This window comes from Puntigrus tetrazona, chromosome 8, assembly GCF_018831695.1.
Source record: "Puntigrus tetrazona isolate hp1 chromosome 8, ASM1883169v1, whole genome shotgun sequence".
NCBI lineage: Eukaryota > Metazoa > Chordata > Actinopteri > Cypriniformes > Cyprinidae > Puntigrus > Puntigrus tetrazona.
In genome coordinates, this window is record NC_056706.1 from 2058373 (window position 1) to 2075872 (window position 17500).

Consider the following 17500-nt stretch of genomic DNA (forward strand, 5'->3'; position numbering starts at 1 on the left):
TACGCCCAGCACCAGACGGAGATGGACGCCATCAAAGAGGCGCTGGAGGCCCAGAGACAAGCTCTGGATGAGCTGAAGCTGGAGTCAGAAGAGCTTTATAAAGCGGCGCTCAGCCCAGATATGGATATGTTCCCTATCCGGCACGAAGGGCCCAGCTACACCCCGGCCATCACGAACTACGAGGCTCCAGAGGGCAAATACAATGACGTTACTCGGGTTTACACGCAGTGAGCTCGAGCGTGACGCCCGCGTTTTCTGCTCTGATGAGAACAAACCGAATGAACTGTATTACCATGGTGTAGATTATCGTTCTTCATGTGTTAGTCATCATTAAATCATGTTTAATATTTTAATATTCAAAAGGAAGATTTGTCAACCCCGTTACAGCACAGGCTGAAAATAAATAAATATATATATATATATATAGATATATATATATATATATATATATATAGAGAGATATATAGATATAGATATTATAATATAGATATATATATATATATATATATATATATATATATATAATATATATATATAGAGAGAAAAAATATATCTATATATTAAAAAAATATATCTATAAAATAAAAAAATATATATATTATAAAAAATATATATATATAATTAAATATATATATATATATTAAAAATATATATATACACACACATTTTTTCAATTCTTGATGTCTTTTAAACATTTCTTGCCTTATTTATACATTTAGTTGCTTTATTTTAAGGTGTCCTTGTCGTCTACAGTGTAGATATGCATTTAACTACTGAGAAATATAAATTAACGATACTATATGGTTAGGATTAGGGTTTAGCTCGCATGTAATTAAGTACATGTAACAAGGACACCTTAGTATACCATACTTACCTTTGTTATGGTTTCTAGCTTCGGGTGATTTCAGTAACTTTTAGGTGGTCGTTGTTACAGTGGGAGGAATTCGAATAATTACAAATAAACTCAAAATTACCCGTTTAATATCATTAGAGTTGCGTAGCGCAAAAAAACAAGGCCTCCGGTGAAATAACGAAGGCCAAACTCTTCAAAACACCCTTTGCGATATTTAAACAGAAGTGGGATAACGTTCCTTCGTTATTTGTGCTACGCTGACTTCCACCCCCCCCTAGTAAAAAAAAGTCATGCATTTAAAATACACTTATTTCACGTTAAGTATAGTTCAAATCTATTAACATGTTTACTGACACAGCACTCTTTTCTTCCACTTTATTTGGAGTGCACGATGCAATTTCTTAATATTAAATTTAAAATGCGTTTTAATGCCAACACTGACAGATATTTAAGGCGTACTTGCAATAGTTCCACTTTAACACCACCAGCTGTATTCCACACGTCTTTAGTTGCACAATTAAAGCACAAAATTAGTTCTAGCTCAGCAGACTTTACGCATACCAGTTTAGTATTACAAAAGTACAATCGCAGTTATTTTTTTTATTTAAGCCCGTTAACGTGTGTGCGGTACACTCGGCGTGAAATAAATGCATCTCATTTTTAATCATAGTGATTTTCCACAAGGGTCATCCGACGCTTATGCTCCAAAGTCCACTCTACCGGTTACATATTCAGGTTGACCGTTTTGAAGCCGAGCGCCCGGGAGAATCCGATCTAGAACCGGACGGAGAGGTAGTGTGAGAAGGTTCCCAGCAGACGTTCACGCAGCTCGAGTGCTTTCCGGCGTCCCTTTACGACTTCGAGTCTTTGCCCTGGTTCAGCGGCAGGTGCCAGTCAGCCGGAGGCGTCTGTCGAAGCTCCCAGACCGGAGTGAACTTCCTCTGCTCGGCGAGCCGCTTCCTTTCGCTCTCCCGGAGGGCTTCCTAAAGGCGCATGAGGCGACGGATGAGCACAAGGAAAGCTCGTACTTGCAGTGGCCAGAATACGGCGACACGCTCGGCCTGGACTCACCTTGGCGTGTGTGCTGGGGTTTTTCTCCCACTCTTTGCAGGTGCGATAGTCCTCTTTCCACTGCTGGCAGTCCGGCGCTCTTCCGTAGGTGTAGTATTCATGGAACCTGTTAAACAAACTCTTGCAGTGCTTGAATTCACACCAGTAGACGTCGCACGAACGCGGTGGCTGCGGGAAATATATGGGAACGGTTTACAATGGCCACGCGAGACGAAAGTGACTGTTTCTTCGTCAGATTCGGAGAAATGCAGCATCGCTCGCTCAGCGGCGAATGGGTGCCGTCAGAATGAGAGTCCAAACAGCTGATAAAAACATCTCAATAATCCACAGCGCTCAATTAAAGGGAACAGCTGTGTATTTGTGATAAGCAAAGATGTTTTTTTTTTTACTTCAAGTTGCTTCTGGTTAAAACAGAAGCCTGTAATCCTAAAAACCTTTTTATTTCCCACTGGAGGAAGTGTTATTATGGATAACGGACTCGCGTTTCTGCCAAAAGTCAGTTTGAAGTTAAAACACATTGGTGGAGTTATTTCTTACATGCATGCAACCTTCGGCTTCGCAAGATGTTCATTAAATGACTGGAGCGCTGGGGATTATTGAGATGTTTTTAATCAGCCAGTTTGGACTCTCATTCTGACGGCACCCATTCGAGACAGTGATGCAATGCTGCATTTCTCCAAATCTGTTGAAGAAACAAACAATATATTAATCTTTGGTGATATATTTGAATGTATACTGTATACTGAATGCATCACTGTACACTGTAGTGTATTATATATATATAAAGAATACCAACGTTTTATCAAAGTAATACTATTAAAACATGGTAATACCATTTGTAAGGGAGTTTATCTTGAGTACACAAACACGTATCAAGGTCACATTTCACTATGCAGGTACACCTTATATATCACCCTATATTTACATCGAAAGCCCAAAACGACTCACTCAATCGCCACTGAATGTAAAATACAAAGATAAAGCAATCAGACTGACCCTCCAGCTTGAGTGTGACCCCGCCATACTGCGCGCGCGCTCTTCTTCTCTGGTGTTTTCCAGCGCGTCGCGATCAATGTTTTCGCTCTAAACCGCCATCTACTGGCCATTTCTGATAAAGCACTATATCAATACAAATATATAATATATTTTTAAATGATATTTTACGTTCTATTTCCACGCGCGCGTTATATATGTTAACGCTTGATATGTAGTGTGCGCGAATTATCGGAGCTCGTCCTCTGGACTTTTATTTTGTAGTCAGGCGGAAGTGGCGGTGAGCGCCGGCGGCTCGTTTAGGCTGCTGCGGTGTCTGTCCTGTTAGTTGGAATTAAAGTGCGGGGTAAAAACACTTTAATGTCGCCAAAATGCCTTCTGAAAGCCTACGGTGGGAAACCTTAGAAGCCCTGAAAAACTCTCCGAAGGGGAAACTCAATTACAGCCCAGACTGGCTGGAAAAAGGGGAGGTAAACATGCTAACAAACTAAGAAATATCAACGCCTTATTTACTTCATTTCTTATCATTATGGAGTTTTAACGCGTTTGTTACCAATTAATATTACCGTGTTGGTTTTTTGAAATGTATTACATGTGATTCTATATTATAATACCATGGTGAAATAACATAATTAGGCTAAATGTTTATATCGGGATAACGTTACCATAGTATTTTTTGTGATACGATCACTTTACCACGGTACAGCCAAAGTACCAGCTCTTACTCTGCTAGAGCCATATACACAATATGTAATAATGAATATATATTCGTATAATTGTAAATAAAAGCCACATTATAGAGCCCTTTTCACATAGCTTTTAATGTGTTTTACAAAGGACTAAAACTTTATTCGTAAACAAAAGACAGATAAAGATCAATAAATGTACTTAATTCTTCTCGGTTTTTTAACCCCGTCCATCATTCGTTGTACATTTGAGCTACTGTTCAATTAAAACCAAAATCCAAATCGTTTGCTTATACTAAAACTGAATGGAATCAGATGCTGAGTAAATGATTCATCGAAAGCCGTCTAACCCCGGTCTGTTTTGCAGGATGTTCTGGCGCGCTGTATCGAGGTGTCCAGTCTGTCTCCTCTCTCGGGACAGATTCTGAAGAGACTGAGCCCCCGTCCGCTGCTCAAGACCCGCTCTCTGTCTTCATGTGTTCGCGATACGAGTCCCGAGATTTCAGAAGATCTTGCCGCTGGTGCTTCGTTTTCCCAGACGAGTCCCAGACAGATTTCATCGCCCGCCTCTCCGCCTCCGGTCTCCATCCACGCCGAGGAGCATGAGCAGGTGACGCCCCGCATGCAAACACTCTTACTGCGCAAAACAGAAACGGATTCGTCGCTACATCCCTTTTTATCTCAACTTATATGACGGCTCTCGTGCATATCCATTGAGTGTGCGATCGCGAAGGAGTGCAATGCTGATTGTCCCTCTTTTCATTCATTTCCGATTTCAGAAAGCGGAAGAAATAAAGCCGGATTGTGTCGGGAGTCCCGCGGCGAGCTCACCTCCAGCGATCTCCATCCTTTCGCCCCGAGCCACGCAGCTGGCCGGCTGCATCCGCATGTGTGAGCAGAAACACAAGGCCAAAGCGAAGGTAGCCTTTGCACGCTGATTTAGTTTTAAAAATCCTTCGGCAAGGATGCATTATTAACCTAAAGTGACGACGAGGATGCTTGCGATGATTTCTCTCACAGGTGGAGCTGAGTCTCAGACAGGAGCAGCAGGAGCGGCTGGTGGCCACCGCCGCCATCTGTGAGTCTGAGCAGCTCAAACGCTACGAGGAGTTGATGGAGCTCAAACAGAGACAGGAGATCCAGAGTATGAGGGACATGATGGAGAAAGAGTAAGGGCTCTCTGAACTGCTCGTTGTCATTCGCGGGTTAAGATGATGCGCTGAGGTAGTCGTTTAAACCGTGTGTTTTGCGTTTAAAGGACGCAGGAGAGTCTCGGCCGTCAGGAGAAGCTGCGAGAGGAACACCGGCACAGAATGAAAGTGAGTCTGAATGTATTGTAGAAATCTTCCGGATTGTGCATAGTGCATTTCGCATTCAGATTCATTCGTCACGTTATATGAGATTCAAGTAATGAAATTGAACAAAGCGAATAGAATTGGCGGAAGTATGTTTCCAGTGTAATGTTGAGTAAAGATTATACTGAAGTTAGAACCAATTTCCTTAGGTAGCTAAAAATAAAACCATAGTAAAAATTTTTTTGTTAATTGAAATAAAATCACTGTTATCTAAAAAAAAAAAATTATATATATATATATATATATATATATATATATATATATATAAAATTTCTTTTTGTTTTGTTTTAGATAATATATATATATATATATATATATAAAATTATATTAAAATAAAGATATATATATATATATATATATATATATATATATATATATATATATATATTAGTTTTCATATATAAACAACTAACTTACAGTTATTGTGATTCAGCGAGTTATATAATATTAACATTTATGTATTATTCAGCTTAGTTGTCGAAGCAACATTTATGTATTAAAAACTAATACATTTTTTTAAATAAAACTATAATTTTCTTTTTAAAGAATCGAAAAGTTACAAAAGCACTCAAATATTTGCTTATGTTAATTAAATGTATTTTTATGTTATATTATATAAAAAAAATAATTAACTAATAAAATCTTGGTGATTATAACACTGCTTAAAACAGCTCTGTAATGTAATTATAACCTACATATTAGTTTTCCCGGCAGTATTGACCTTATATTTTACTGTACACTCATTTAGTTCTTTCTATGGTCTCTTAAACAATTTACATCAGTTAGGTTTGTCTGCAGGCTGGACAGCAATACCACAAAAAAAGCTTGGTTTAACAACTTTAAAACAGCAGAATACAAGAACCGTGTTTAGTAAAGCTTAATTTTCTGTGTTGCAGATCCTGAACCTGCGCCTGCGGGAGGCGGAGCAGCAGCGTCTGCGGGAGGCGGAGCTTGAGCGCCAGCGGCAGGTGGATGGCAGAGAGCGGCACAGAGCGATCAACGCCATTCAGGAGGAAGTGCTACAGCTCAACCAGCTCCTACAGCCCCGCCCCTCCGCACACGCCGACCCCGCCCTAGACCACACCCCCTACATCACCCGCGGCAACCAGCTCTGCTCGCAGGTGTCAGATGTGGTGCCGGCCGCTGCAGACGTGAGTCCACACCCACCTCGCTTTACTACACTCTTTTTATTTAACTGTAAAAACAGAAATATTATTAAACTTTTCTATTGAGATTCGTTTGAACATGGAATTTACTTCTGTGATCAAAGCTGAATCTTCAGTGTCACATGATCCAAAATCATTCTAATATGCTGATTTGCGTCCCAAAATATTTCTGATTTATCATCAGTGTTTGAAACAGTTATGCTGCGTGTTTTTGTGGACAATGTGATTTAACAGCACTAACAGTACCATTTAAAAGTTTGCGATTTAACCCAAAAAAACAGATTTGTTACTTTTATTCATCAAGGACGTTCTAAAATATATATATATATATATATATATATATATATATATATATATATATATATATATATATATATATATATACACACATTATATTGAATGCATGCATCCTGTAACTTCTAGTTTAAGCCTAGTTTTAACCACCAAGTGCAAAAATGCGAATCATAACTCGCTTGCATTTTGCAGGGTCAGTTTCCCAGCGTGGAGGATTTGACCGTGGCGGAGCGAGCGCTACAGGAAATGAGGTCGCTGGTCAGAAACCTGCAGGACGAGGTGGCCCGGGCTGCCGAGAGGAAGAGGAAGGAGCAGGAGGAAGAGGAGGAGAAGAAGAAGAGGCACGAGGAGCTAAAAGCCCAGCAAGAGGAGCAAAAGAAATCCGCGGCGCGGTCCGTGAAAGAGAAAGCCAAGAAAGAGGGTGAGGGAGCAGATAACGCACACGAGGGTTTAAAAGGAAGCGAACATCGCTAACGAGATGACTTTTGGTCTCCCCTGCAGGTCTTCAGACAGGAGCGGACGACAGCACTTTAAAGTGGTACAACACGCTGCAGGATGCGGCCGATCGGTGCGCCCAGGCTTTCGACGAGCTCGGCAAAGCTAAAGACACACAGGTCAGGCGCCCTCAGCTCTGTGGAGCGCTTATCGGACACTTTGTGGCGTGGTGTAGGGAATAATTATCTTGCCCTGATGTTGCAGACGAAAAAATTAAAAATGGAGCTGCAAAAGGCCGCCACCACACCTGTGAGCCAGATCGCAAACATCTCAGGTGAGACCAAAGAGCAGCGTGAAGTAAGGATGAACGTGGACATAATAAAAGTGAAAATAATATTTAATAATTTAAATAGTTTTTATTTATATTTTGATTAAAATTTGTAGACTTTCGTTCATTTTAGTACTAGCTCACATACGTGTGTAAAGAGTATAAACATTTTTTATTTCTTTTTAGTTTTAGTTTCTTATTTGTACAGTGTTTAAGTAATTAAACTGACCAAAAATTAGAAATAAAATTAAACAAATTTAATTACATTTTTATTGTATTTTATTTAACATTTTATTTCAAGTAACGAATAAATATGTAAATGTTTTTAATAAGCAGTTAATGTATTTAACGACAGTAGACTTTTTGATATTATGAGAAGGATTATGTTGTTTGTACTTTAATTCGTTGGTATAACCTAAACATTTAAACTGGCTCTAATAAAAACCTGTTTTTACAACAGATTTAAATAATGAACTCGTCACTGACGTAAAGTTCACCTCATGTCCGCTGCTTTCCTTTAAACGTGGTTTGTATGCAGGCGCGCCGCTGAAGGAGGCCTTTGAGAAGATCGATAAGCTTCTGTCCAGCCGTCCGGTGACGTCCGCTGGAAAGACGGTCTCTACGTCCCAGCATCCTCAGGGGCTGGAGTTTGTCAGTTATAAGCTAGCTGAAAAGTTTGTGGTAAGGCAAAAACATTTCAGTGCCTGGCCCTTTAAATGCTAATGAGCTCCGCTGGCCCCGCCCCTCTTTCTCAGCGGGGTGACGTTCTCTGAAGCTAATTAGCACTTTATTAGAAAAGGCGGTTTGCAAAAAGATTCTTCTGATAAACACATTAAGGTAGATCAGGCTGCGTTACTTTTAATAACCTTACGTGATAAACATAGCAGACATCCGAGCCGCTAAAGATGCACTGGATTATTCCCAGATGCGTGAAGTAGCCAAGCATCTGGGAACGGCTTGATTTAAGAAAGGGGGATGAAATAAACGCGTCCAGTGACCCCTTTAATATCACGTTCACAGAAACAAGGAGAAGAGGAGGTGGCGTCCAATCATTCGGCGGCGTTCCCCATCGCCGCTGTGGCGTCAGGCATTTGGGAACTGCATCCTAAAATTGGAGAGCTTATACTCGCCCACCTCCACAAGAAGTGCCCTTATGCCGTCCCTCACTACCCTCCCATGGAGAGTGGCACGTCTGTGGAGGATTACCAGAAGTAAGGGTCTTGCTTCACTCTTCAGCCTTTTTTTTTTTTTTTTTTTTTTTTTTTGTTAGTCGTATTGTTGATATTAATCGTCTGATATTTCAAATTTGATTTAAATAATTATTCTTTATTTTATTTTATTATTATTATTTATATTTAATTTTGTATTTTTACTAATTATTTAATTTATTTAAATATTTATTATTTATATATATTTTATAAATTTATTCATATATATATATATATATATATATATATATATATATTATTATTATTATTATTATTATTATTATTATTATTATATATATATTTTTTAAAGTAATTTTGAATAACACAAAACGTTTTAGTAGTTTTAATTGTAGATAACATTTATTTTTTCGGATATTTTCATAATTTTCACTTAAAATTAACAGCAAGTTAATTATTAATCCAAATGCATTCAGCCAGGCCCTTTAAATTATTTTAACTTATTTTTGACGGCAGTGTAAAATATATATTTTTTTCGTAAAGAAAGAAATTGATTCCTCCGTTCATAAATGCCAATTCAAGAGATTCCATATCAATATGTGTTATTATTAATGTATATAGGACACAAAAATGGCACTCCTTTTTTCAATTAAAAATAATTTTATGGCTTAAACAACAAGCGTAAATTATTACGTATTTGTCTTTCCCATCAGGATTCTGGGATACCGTGTGGAAGACTCTAAAGTGGAAGGACAGGACAGCTTTCTGAAGAGAATGTCGGGAATGATCCGTCTCTATGCAGCAATAATCCAGATGAGATGGCCTTATACCGGCAAACAAGGGGTGTGTCATGTTCCTTTGCTTTAACATGCATTAAAGATTAAATGCATAAAAACAACATTATTTTGTGTTTTGGTGCAAAAAATGCATTACTTTCCACGTACCGTACATCATCGCTTCTCCTCTAAGCCCCGCCTCCCGGAACGGCTCGTGCAAATCTCACCGTTCGAAAAAAGAGAGGTGCGCTCTGATTGGCCAGCTACCCGGCGGGGGGCGTGTTCAAACGAGCTGTTTCAGGGGGCTGTGGACAAGTCGTACATTTTCATAAAGAATATCTCTATGTCTCTTCCTCAGCCTCATCCTCACGGCTTGAACCACGGCTGGCGCTGGCTGGCACAGATCCTCAACATGGAGCCGCTCGCTGACATCACAGCGACCATTCTCTTCGACTTCCTGGAGGTGAAGCGTTCGGCGATGGTAGCCGTTTCTATCGCTCGCGCTCAGCGTTCGCTTGATGACCGTGTATTTATTTTTTTCTTCTCTTTAGGTCTGCGGAAATGCCTTAATGAAACAATATCGAGGGCAGTTTTGGAAACTCGTACTGCTTATTTATGAAGAATACTTCCCAAGGTATTACTTAATAATAAAACCTTGTTTTATCGTAAATGCATTGCATTTATTGCCTTTAAAAAAGCCAAGAAATTATCCTTCAAGTGTTTTTGTCCCTTGTTGGTATAAATTCTAATGCATTTTCTTTGCTGCTAAGGAATAAAAACGACCGTTTGCTGAAAATGTCCTCACTCTCAGGCTATCCAAGATACAGGTTTTTTTTATCAGATATGTAGAAAGGTAGCCCTTGCAAAGGATGCTCTGCAGTGAATGGGTGCCGTCAGATTGAGAGTCCGAACAGCTGATTAAAAACATCACAATAATCCGGTTAACACCCGGAGGAGGCCGAAGTGAAAAAACCAATCCATCGTTGCGCTCTCATTTTGACGGCACCCATTCGTTGTTGAGCATTTTTCCAAATCTGATGAAAGAAACGAACTCCATTTACGTGTTGGATGGCCTCAGGTCGAGTGCCTTTTCAGTAAACGCTAAACTGCTTTTTATTATCGGCTGTAAACATAAATATGGTGTAAACGGCCCTTATTGATCGAACCAAACCGCCTTTCCTCAGGATCGAAGCGGTCACCAGCACCGGTCAGATGGGCTCTGTAACCAGACTCAAACAGTTTCTGGAGGTAGGCGCCTTTTCTCGATTTTTTTACATTTTTTTTTAAAGCCTGGCGGTCATCTGTTCTGTCTCTCTTCTAGACGTCTCTGCGAACGAAGCAGATTCCCGTTCCCAGGAGCGAGCTTGGCTCCGCCTTCTTCAGATCCTGATTGGTTGGAATGCCGCCGACGAGCGTTTTAATGCTCTCTACAAAAACGAAGCATAAGCCGACGCCGTTTTATGGACGCATGATGTTTTTTTTCTCATCTGTAGGATTCAATCGAGCATCATGACGTCTTTTTGTTCATCTGAGCATGTGAGAAATGTTTTATTTGGTTTTTTTTAATACACGCTGCTGTCTTAATCTATCCATCCGATCTCAAATATATGAAAATGACCAAAGTTTATTATCCGTTTTAGGCAAATGAGTGTTAACAGGAATTAGGTTACCCCGAATTTATCATTGAGGATGAAATGTAATCTCAAGTGCGTACGCTAAGAGGAAATGTACTGTATGTTGATGCGGATATTTATGACTTTATATGACGTAAGGATTAAAGCAAGTACACGGTGTATTTCGTTCCTTTGTGTTTTTCAATCTAGTGTACCATAAAGTGGCTTTCTTTTGTTTTCACATTAGTTCAGAACCACAAGATTAAGAAGGGTCTGTTACAAGCTTGGTATTAAGTACGTACTCATTAATTTAAATCATAATTATTCATATTTAGCAATTTGTAGTGACAGTAAGTTTTCAAAATATAAATTATTCGGCCAAATTATGACAACATCCTTATGTTAAGCATTATAAAGGGTTATCGTAATTAACTAAATCCATAAAAACTAAACGTTAACAATGAAATATAAAAATAGTTTTTTTTTTTTCTTTTATTTCAGCTAATTTTTTTTTTTTTTTTTTTTTAACTTTAAACTAAAAAAACAAAACAAAAAAAAAAACAAGAGTTACTGTAGTTAACCAAAACTATAAAAAATTAATGGTTAAAAAAACCTTTTAGCTTTAAAAGGTTTTTAGCAAAAAACTTTTGAATTTATTTTATATACAAAGAAAACTACAGACATTTAAAAACAACAAAAAAAAAAGTTACAAAAACCCAGGAAAATTACATACTCTGACTAAAATCTACATGAACGCATGAAATATTTTTGTAAGCTGTAATAGTATATTAGATAACATGCCTGCGTAAAAAGAAAAGACCCAAAAATCTCACATGTGACCTTGAACCCGGAAGCAGTCATAAGCAGCAGGTATATTTGTACCAATAAACAACGACGCGCTGTAGTGTTCATCATTAGGATGTTTAGAGAAGATAGGTTCATAAAGGTATTGTATAAATGTCCTACCGTAAATGTATCAAAACTTAATTTTTGTTTAGTAATATGAATTGCTAAAAACTCATTTAAAGGCAATTTTCTTAATATATCCTCAGATTCCGTATTTCATAATCGTTGCATCTCGGTCAAATATTATCATATCTTGTCAAGCCATGCATCAATGGAAAGCTTATTTATTGATTTAGAAATCTGACCGGTTTTGTGGTCCGGGATCGCTCGTGCATTAAACAAACACTTCCCGCCTTTAGGGGGCGCTGTCGCACGCGCGGCGCACAGAGTTTGTGTTGCGTTTCAGCTGTAGGCGCTTAGAAACATAGTTTGCTTTTCGCGTCGAACTCGACTTTAAGCGGCGGTTTCGAGCCAGAAACGCTCGTTCGTTTCCCGCGGCTTCAGCTGTCGTCGGCGGGAAGGCTCGTTCTCCCTCGGGATGCTTCCGGGGAAGTTTCCCGCTGCGCTTTACGTCGCGGCGCTGTGCTGCGACTGGGTCCGGCTCGCCCTGGGCTGTCCCGGGCTGCTGCTGTGCCGCTCCTGCGGGCACGAGGTGGCGGAGGACGCGGACCTGAGGTTCGTTCCCAGCCGCCTCGCGCTGTCGCACCGGAACCACACGGCGGTCGGAGGGAAGCGCGTCTCCGTCCAGCTCTTCGAGAACCCGCGGGGCTTCCGCTTCGAAGTCGTGACTTTCGCGCGCGCGGACGTGCTGAAGCACTGGCCGGCGGACCCTCACTTCACCTGGTATCCGGGTCACGCGTGGACCGTCGCCACCTGCCCGCGGTGCAAAACACACCTAGGTGGGTGCATCGAGGTTCCCGCGTTTCCTCATAAAATGCATTAGACACCGTGTATGGGCAAGCTTTTAAAAGTAACGCAATCGCTTGAAACGGTAGATCATAGTATGCAGATGTTGCTATGTGACGCATTTGAAGTCTTATTAGTAGTTTATGAGTTTATATTGAGATTGCATGCAGCGTGTTCGCGCTACCGGACTGAAGTGAACTGGAAAACAAACAACTTTCCACTTCCGTTCAAGTGCACGTGACGGAAGCTTTGCGTCTCTTGCCGTGAACGGGTGCCGTCAGAACGTTTCTTACACGCGTGCATCTTTTGGCTCCAGATGATGGGGTTTAACCGAAAGCGTCCACTTTTTCTCTCCTTCGATGCAGGTTGGGCGTTTCAGCCCAGCGCCTGGCCCAGGACGGTGACCCGGGAAGAGTTCGAAGGGTCGGACCGGACCTTCGTGGCGCTCGTGATCGACAGACTCCTTCAGGAACGCTTCGCCTCGGCGCTGCTGATGACGCCCAAGTCGTTCAGAAGCTGACGATCAGCCCGAAACCGTACTTCACGCCCTTCAATAAAGCTATTTTTCACGGGGGAACGTTTAACCGCGACGGCCCTGGCTTTGTTTCTCGACCCCGAGGGTAAAATACGGCTTCCCACCAACCAAAAAAACTCATCGTAACCTTTATTGCGTTTAACCGGACGAACGCCAGCGTTGGCGAAGCACGAGCCGACTCCTTTTTTTAATATTTTATTTTATCAAAAATGTAATCCATTTCAAATCTGGTGGATGTCTGTAAAACAAGACAAGATAAAAATCAAAGACTTAATGATGGTGCCCACACACATACCCTCTTCCCTCCTGAACAGACGTCGCAAGAGGATTTTCGCTACCGATGTCTATCCGCTGATCGAACCGCGAAGGGTTTAAACACCGAGAATAAAGTAACAAAAAACGGCGGAGAACGCTAGAGCTAGCAGGTCACTGCGCACCATGGCTTCTGTTCAATTAACCACACAGAACTTTAACAGGAAGAAGAAAAATCATACATATTTGTACATATATATTTATAATAATAAAAAACAAAACAGAAAACACTATTTCGCAGGTCTACTCCAGACGACGCGCGGCCGGTAACTACAGTGTTTCGCTTTTTTTTTCTTTTCTTTTTTCTTTAAACCTCGAAATGCATTTGGAAATTGAGATGGTGGATGCCATGTCGGCGAGATTTTGCAGTCAGTTTATTTCGAGTCTGTTCGGGGGACTTCAACACGGCAAGTTCAGGATAGAGGAAAGATGGAGCTCAAAACCAAGAAACGAAAAAAAAAAAAAAAAAAAAAAAAAAGAGGAGGAAAAGGAAGCGCCTTGCTTCGCCAAAAAAACAACAAAAAAAAAAAGCCAAAGAAGCAATTTGGGAAATGTGGATAATATTCCTCTATTTCAGCTTCAGTCGTCCTCGCCGTCATCATCCTGCAATTAAAAAAAAAAAAAGAAAAGAGAGCAGTTTATTATTTTAATTCGGAAGCACTTTCGATAAAGGTGACGATTGTCTCGAGCGATAATGAAGTCGCGCACCTCCCCGTCGTCGTCGTCCTCTTCCTCTCCGTCGTCCTCTCCCTCTTCGTCGATGTCGTCCAGACCTTCCTCGTCTTCCTCCTCGTCCTCGCCCTCTCCCTCCTCGTCCTCCATGTCCGGAACCTGACCGGGGGCGCGAAACGCGACATTTAAATAAATACGGAAACTTTCGAAGACCAAACGCGTCAGAAGCCTAGCGACAGTAGCCTAGCAACCGTATCCTGGCGACCGTAGCCTAGCAACGTTCCATCAAAAAAAAAAAAAGTTTTCGGTTCGCGCAGGTCTCACCAAGTAGTACTGCAGAGGATTGGGCCAGATGTCGTCTTTAATGACTTCGCCCAGCTCGTCCGCCCCCGAGTCGGCGTGATCGGTGAACCAGGTGAAGAAGCTCTCGGGCTCTTCGTGCTGCCGCTTCTTGCCCGCTTTACTCTGCGTCTGACCGGACCGACTCGTGAGGTCCTGAAAGAAAGAGAGAGAGAGAGGAGGTGAATGGAATCGAATCAAATGCGACGTTAATTCGGTCGCGGCGCGCATACTTTTCCCGGCTTCCACTTGATCTCCGTCGACTTCGAGGTCGGGTCTCCGCTTTCGTTCAGGTGAATTTCTTTGGAGAGGACTTTGTTCTCGAAATACATGTTTTCGTCGAAATACTGAAAGAGGCGACGGAAAACGGGGGTGAGTCGGGGGAAACAATACGTGAAAAAAATTGATTTCCCGCCACTTACAAAATCTATTCTGTAGCCGGATTTGATGTCTTCGAACTCCGTCACCTCTACTCTGGTCAGGTAGTGGAGCGCCTCCTCATCCTCCTCCCCGAGAAGAGCCGAGACTGAATAACCCAACAGCATCACACCGGGTTCATTTTAACGCCGTGGTTAAATAGCTTCGTGTCAGCTCGGGAAAGGATCTCCTTACCTTGCGGGTGGTTGACAAATGTTGTGACCCAGAAGTTGGGGATTTTGGCTATGAGTTCCGACCTCTTCTGGAAGAACGGCTGGCGGAGTTTGTTGTATTTCTGTTCGACTTTGAGGATTTCCTCACTCGCCTGCTCGTTCAGTCTGCACACAAACGAAACGCGTTCGCACGGGATGGATCTGAGAGGTTATGCGTGCGAGGACGTTCAACGTACCTGTCGATTTCGTTCTGTACTTCATCGATGTGCTCGATGGCTTCTTGTTGCTCTTTTTCTAAACGAGAAAACAACGTTAAAGCACAACAACAAACCAAAACACCTGCTGTTCTCAATTTGCACGCTTGAAAGTAGAACTTGTAACTCCTTCACGTTCCATGCATAATTCCTTCGAATAATAATAATTATTATTAACTGTACATTTTCTGTGACGCGAACGCTTTGAACTCGGAGGGAGCCGCGCGTGTGCCGCGTGGTTTAAATGCGAACGGAATCGCGCTGCACCTGCTTCCGCCGCGAACGCTCGCCCACCTGAACGGCCGATGCGCGTTTAAAGCCGCCTCAGCGTTTAATTTCCATCATCATTCGCCCGTTAAAGCGCACAAACAACCATTAGTCCGTGCTACATCATGGCGGAGACGTGGCTCGGCTAGGCTAAAGCTAGAGCACAACAACAATAAAGCAGCGAGCGGACGCTTCCGTTCCGCGTGTTTCACGCTCGTTAAACGCACGCGTTCCTTCGAAAAACCCGTTGGCGGTTCGAGCGAAACAAATTCCCGCGCTTTGAAATTTTGAAACGCAACGGTTTCGCAGCGAGTCCTAAGCGGGGCTTTGTGGCGCGCTTAGTTCGCGCACGGCCAGAAATCAAACATGGCCTCCGCCGCCGGCTGCCGCCGTTCCTCCGAGAACATCCAACCAGACCCACGGCCAATCACAAGCCCCGCATCCCGCCACAGTCTACAGAAACGAGTCGCATTTGAGCCGCCGCTATTTAACAGGCGAAAATAACGATTAAACCCCCGCTTGAGAGAAAAGAGAAAGTGAAAATGGCCGCCGATCGTTCTCGCTTACCCGAGGTCTCGTCCCCGCCGTCGTGGTTCGAGTTCAGTTCCTTTTTACTGACTTTAGCCGCTGAGGCAGACATGATTTCACTGATCACGACGAGAGGAGTTTTCAGTGAGAATCAAGCGCTGTGGTTTTTAAACTCGCTGAGGTAGAAGATCGTCCTCCTTGAACTCGGCTTCTGGAGACTTGCGATAGGACAAGAAGAGAAACGAGCGCTGCTCCGCACACAAACTTACCGCGAGGGAACGAACGCAGATTCTCACGCGCTCTTTCGGACAGAACGCGCCCCGCACGAGCTCGAAAAATGAGCTCCGCCCCTTCCAGAACAACCCGCCGCGCGCGCCGTCGATCCCCGGTCGCGCTCTCTGATTGGCCGGCGCCGGCGAGGGCGGGGCGGGGTTTGGAACCGCTACAAAAAGGGCGGGATTTTAACGAAGCTCTCATAACATGTCACCTGAATGTAGATAAAATGGTTCTGGACTAAACAGCACCGCAAGTAAACACACAGGAGTGTGTTCAATCAGTGGATTGGTTCAAAATCCTGTCATTAATGACTCGCCCTCGTGCCGTTTCAAACCATTAAGACGTTTGTTCATCTTTGGGACACAAATTAAGAGACGTTTGATGAAATCTGTGAGATCTCTGGCCCTCCATAAATGTTCCCGGTCCCAGAAACGTAGCAAGGCCATCAGTGAAACCGTCCATGTGCATCAGCGGCACAACTTCATTTTAGCTATGCTAACGCTTTTTGTGCACAAAGAAAGCATTCTCCAAAACGGCAGGGGAGAAGAAATTGTTCAAGAAACTGTTGTCTTTGTGCATTAAAAGCGTTCTAGTAGCTTGAGTTGAGCTACTGATGTTTGTTTTACCTTGCTATGTTTCTGAGAATGGCTCTTACGGGTTTAAAACAACACGAGGGCGAGTAATTAATGACAGAATTTTTCATTTCGGGGTGAACTAACCCTTAAAACCGAACAAGCATTCACGCCGAACGCATTTTGCATTGCACTGAGCAACTGTTCCGTTGTTTTTCGACACAAACTTTGCATGAGAACCGTTGCACCTGCGTCCCATGCATGAAGAACTTTTTAAAAATGCAGCGTTCGAGTTAAAAAGTTAAAAATGCATCCGAACGTTTTTTACGTAAAAAGGTTATTCGTGAATGACCCCGAACTGCTGTACGGCACAAACGCCAAGGTCATGGGTTCGAATCCAATTAATGCGTGAATTAATTTAAACGCATCGCTTAAATTGATTGTTGCCTTGATTGAAATTCAAAGAAACCATAAAATTTAGTTTTTGTATAGCTAGAAAAAATGTGAGTTTTCAAATATTATATATATATATATATATGTGTGTGTATATATGTGTGTGTGTATATATATATATATATATATATATATATATATATATATGTGTGTGTGTATATATATGTGTGTGTATATATATATATATATATATATATATATATATATATATATA

General features: G+C 41.8%; 5 protein-coding genes across 6 annotated transcripts in view; 3 read left to right on the forward strand and 2 right to left on the reverse strand.

Annotated features, from left to right (window-relative positions):
* The window catches only part of mrpl40 (mitochondrial ribosomal protein L40), a 3395-nt gene extending 3042 nt beyond the window's left edge, over positions 1-353 (forward strand). For both annotated transcript variants that reach the window (XM_043247567.1, XM_043247566.1), the window contains exon 4: positions 1-353. This exon is cut by the window's left edge and continues 79 nt beyond it. In XM_043247567.1, coding sequence (XP_043103502.1) covers positions 1-231 — 231 coding nt within the window. In that variant the 3' untranslated portion in view covers positions 232-353.
* An 861-nt stretch (positions 354-1214) lies between these two features.
* c8h22orf39 (chromosome 8 C22orf39 homolog) lies at positions 1215-3094 on the reverse strand. Its single transcript, XM_043247583.1, has 3 exons — positions 2921-3094; positions 1925-2092; positions 1215-1836 (listed from the first exon to the last, which is right to left on the reverse strand). The coding sequence occupies exons 1-3, from the start codon at positions 2945-2947 to the stop codon at positions 1705-1707; spliced, it is 327 nt and encodes a 108-aa protein (XP_043103518.1). The 5' UTR covers positions 2948-3094; the 3' UTR covers positions 1215-1704.
* Positions 3095-3168: 74 nt separating this feature from the next.
* gle1 (GLE1 RNA export mediator) lies at positions 3169-10916 on the forward strand. Its single transcript, XM_043247582.1, has 16 exons — positions 3169-3387; positions 3971-4213; positions 4383-4523; positions 4624-4772; positions 4862-4922; positions 5855-6109; positions 6611-6839; positions 6920-7032; positions 7118-7187; positions 7720-7862; positions 8202-8392; positions 9061-9190; positions 9482-9586; positions 9675-9757; positions 10308-10371; positions 10445-10916. Exons 1-16 carry the CDS (start codon positions 3289-3291, stop codon positions 10511-10513), a joined length of 2145 nt encoding a protein of 714 aa, XP_043103517.1. The 5' UTR covers positions 3169-3288; the 3' UTR covers positions 10514-10916.
* Positions 10917-11445: 529 nt separating this feature from the next.
* Positions 11446-13297, forward strand: si:ch211-51h9.7 (uncharacterized protein LOC558400 homolog). Its single transcript, XM_043247302.1, has 2 exons — positions 11446-12481; positions 12854-13297. Exons 1-2 carry the CDS (start codon positions 12121-12123, stop codon positions 13006-13008), a joined length of 516 nt encoding a protein of 171 aa, XP_043103237.1. The 5' UTR covers positions 11446-12120; the 3' UTR covers positions 13009-13297.
* A 219-nt stretch (positions 13298-13516) lies between these two features.
* seta (SET nuclear proto-oncogene a) lies at positions 13517-17224 on the reverse strand. The gene is made up of 8 exons (XM_043247301.1): positions 16025-17224; positions 15173-15230; positions 14959-15101; positions 14769-14872; positions 14580-14693; positions 14332-14502; positions 14044-14166; positions 13517-13938 (listed from the first exon to the last, which is right to left on the reverse strand). The coding sequence occupies exons 1-8, from the start codon at positions 16095-16097 to the stop codon at positions 13915-13917; spliced, it is 810 nt and encodes a 269-aa protein (XP_043103236.1). The 5' UTR covers positions 16098-17224; the 3' UTR covers positions 13517-13914.
* Positions 17225-17500: the final 276 nt, after the last annotated feature.

Bases quoted from the DNA above. Each gene is read 5' to 3' on its own strand.
- gle1 (XM_043247582.1), top strand. From the start codon at position 3,289: ATGCCTTCTGAAAGCCTACGGTGGGAAACCTTAGAAGCCCTGAAAAAC. The intron at 7,033-7,117 runs GTCAGGCGCCCT...CTGATGTTGCAG, and splicing joins GCAAAGCTAAAGACACACAG to ACGAAAAAATTAAAAATGGA. The intron at 7,188-7,719 runs GTGAGACCAAAG...GTTTGTATGCAG, and splicing joins CCAGATCGCAAACATCTCAG to GCGCGCCGCTGAAGGAGGCC.
- seta (XM_043247301.1), bottom strand. From the start codon at position 16,097: ATGTCTGCCTCAGCGGCTAAAGTCAGTAAAAAGGAACTGAACTCGAAC. The intron at 14,873-14,958 runs GTAAGGAGATCC...TGGGTTATTCAG, and splicing joins ATTTGTCAACCACCCGCAAG to TCTCGGCTCTTCTCGGGGAG. The intron at 14,694-14,768 runs GTAAGTGGCGGG...CGCCTCTTTCAG, and splicing joins CCGGCTACAGAATAGATTTT to TATTTCGACGAAAACATGTA.
- si:ch211-51h9.7 (XM_043247302.1), top strand. From the start codon at position 12,121: ATGCTTCCGGGGAAGTTTCCCGCTGCGCTTTACGTCGCGGCGCTGTGC. The intron at 12,482-12,853 runs GTGGGTGCATCG...CCTTCGATGCAG, and splicing joins GCGGTGCAAAACACACCTAG to GTTGGGCGTTTCAGCCCAGC.
- c8h22orf39 (XM_043247583.1), bottom strand. From the start codon at position 2,947: ATGGCGGGGTCACACTCAAGCTGGAGG. The intron at 2,093-2,920 runs GTCAGTCTGATT...TATTTCCCGCAG, and splicing joins GGTCACACTCAAGCTGGAGG to CCACCGCGTTCGTGCGACGT. The intron at 1,837-1,924 runs GTGAGTCCAGGC...ATGCGCCTTTAG, and splicing joins ACCCCAGCACACACGCCAAG to GAAGCCCTCCGGGAGAGCGA.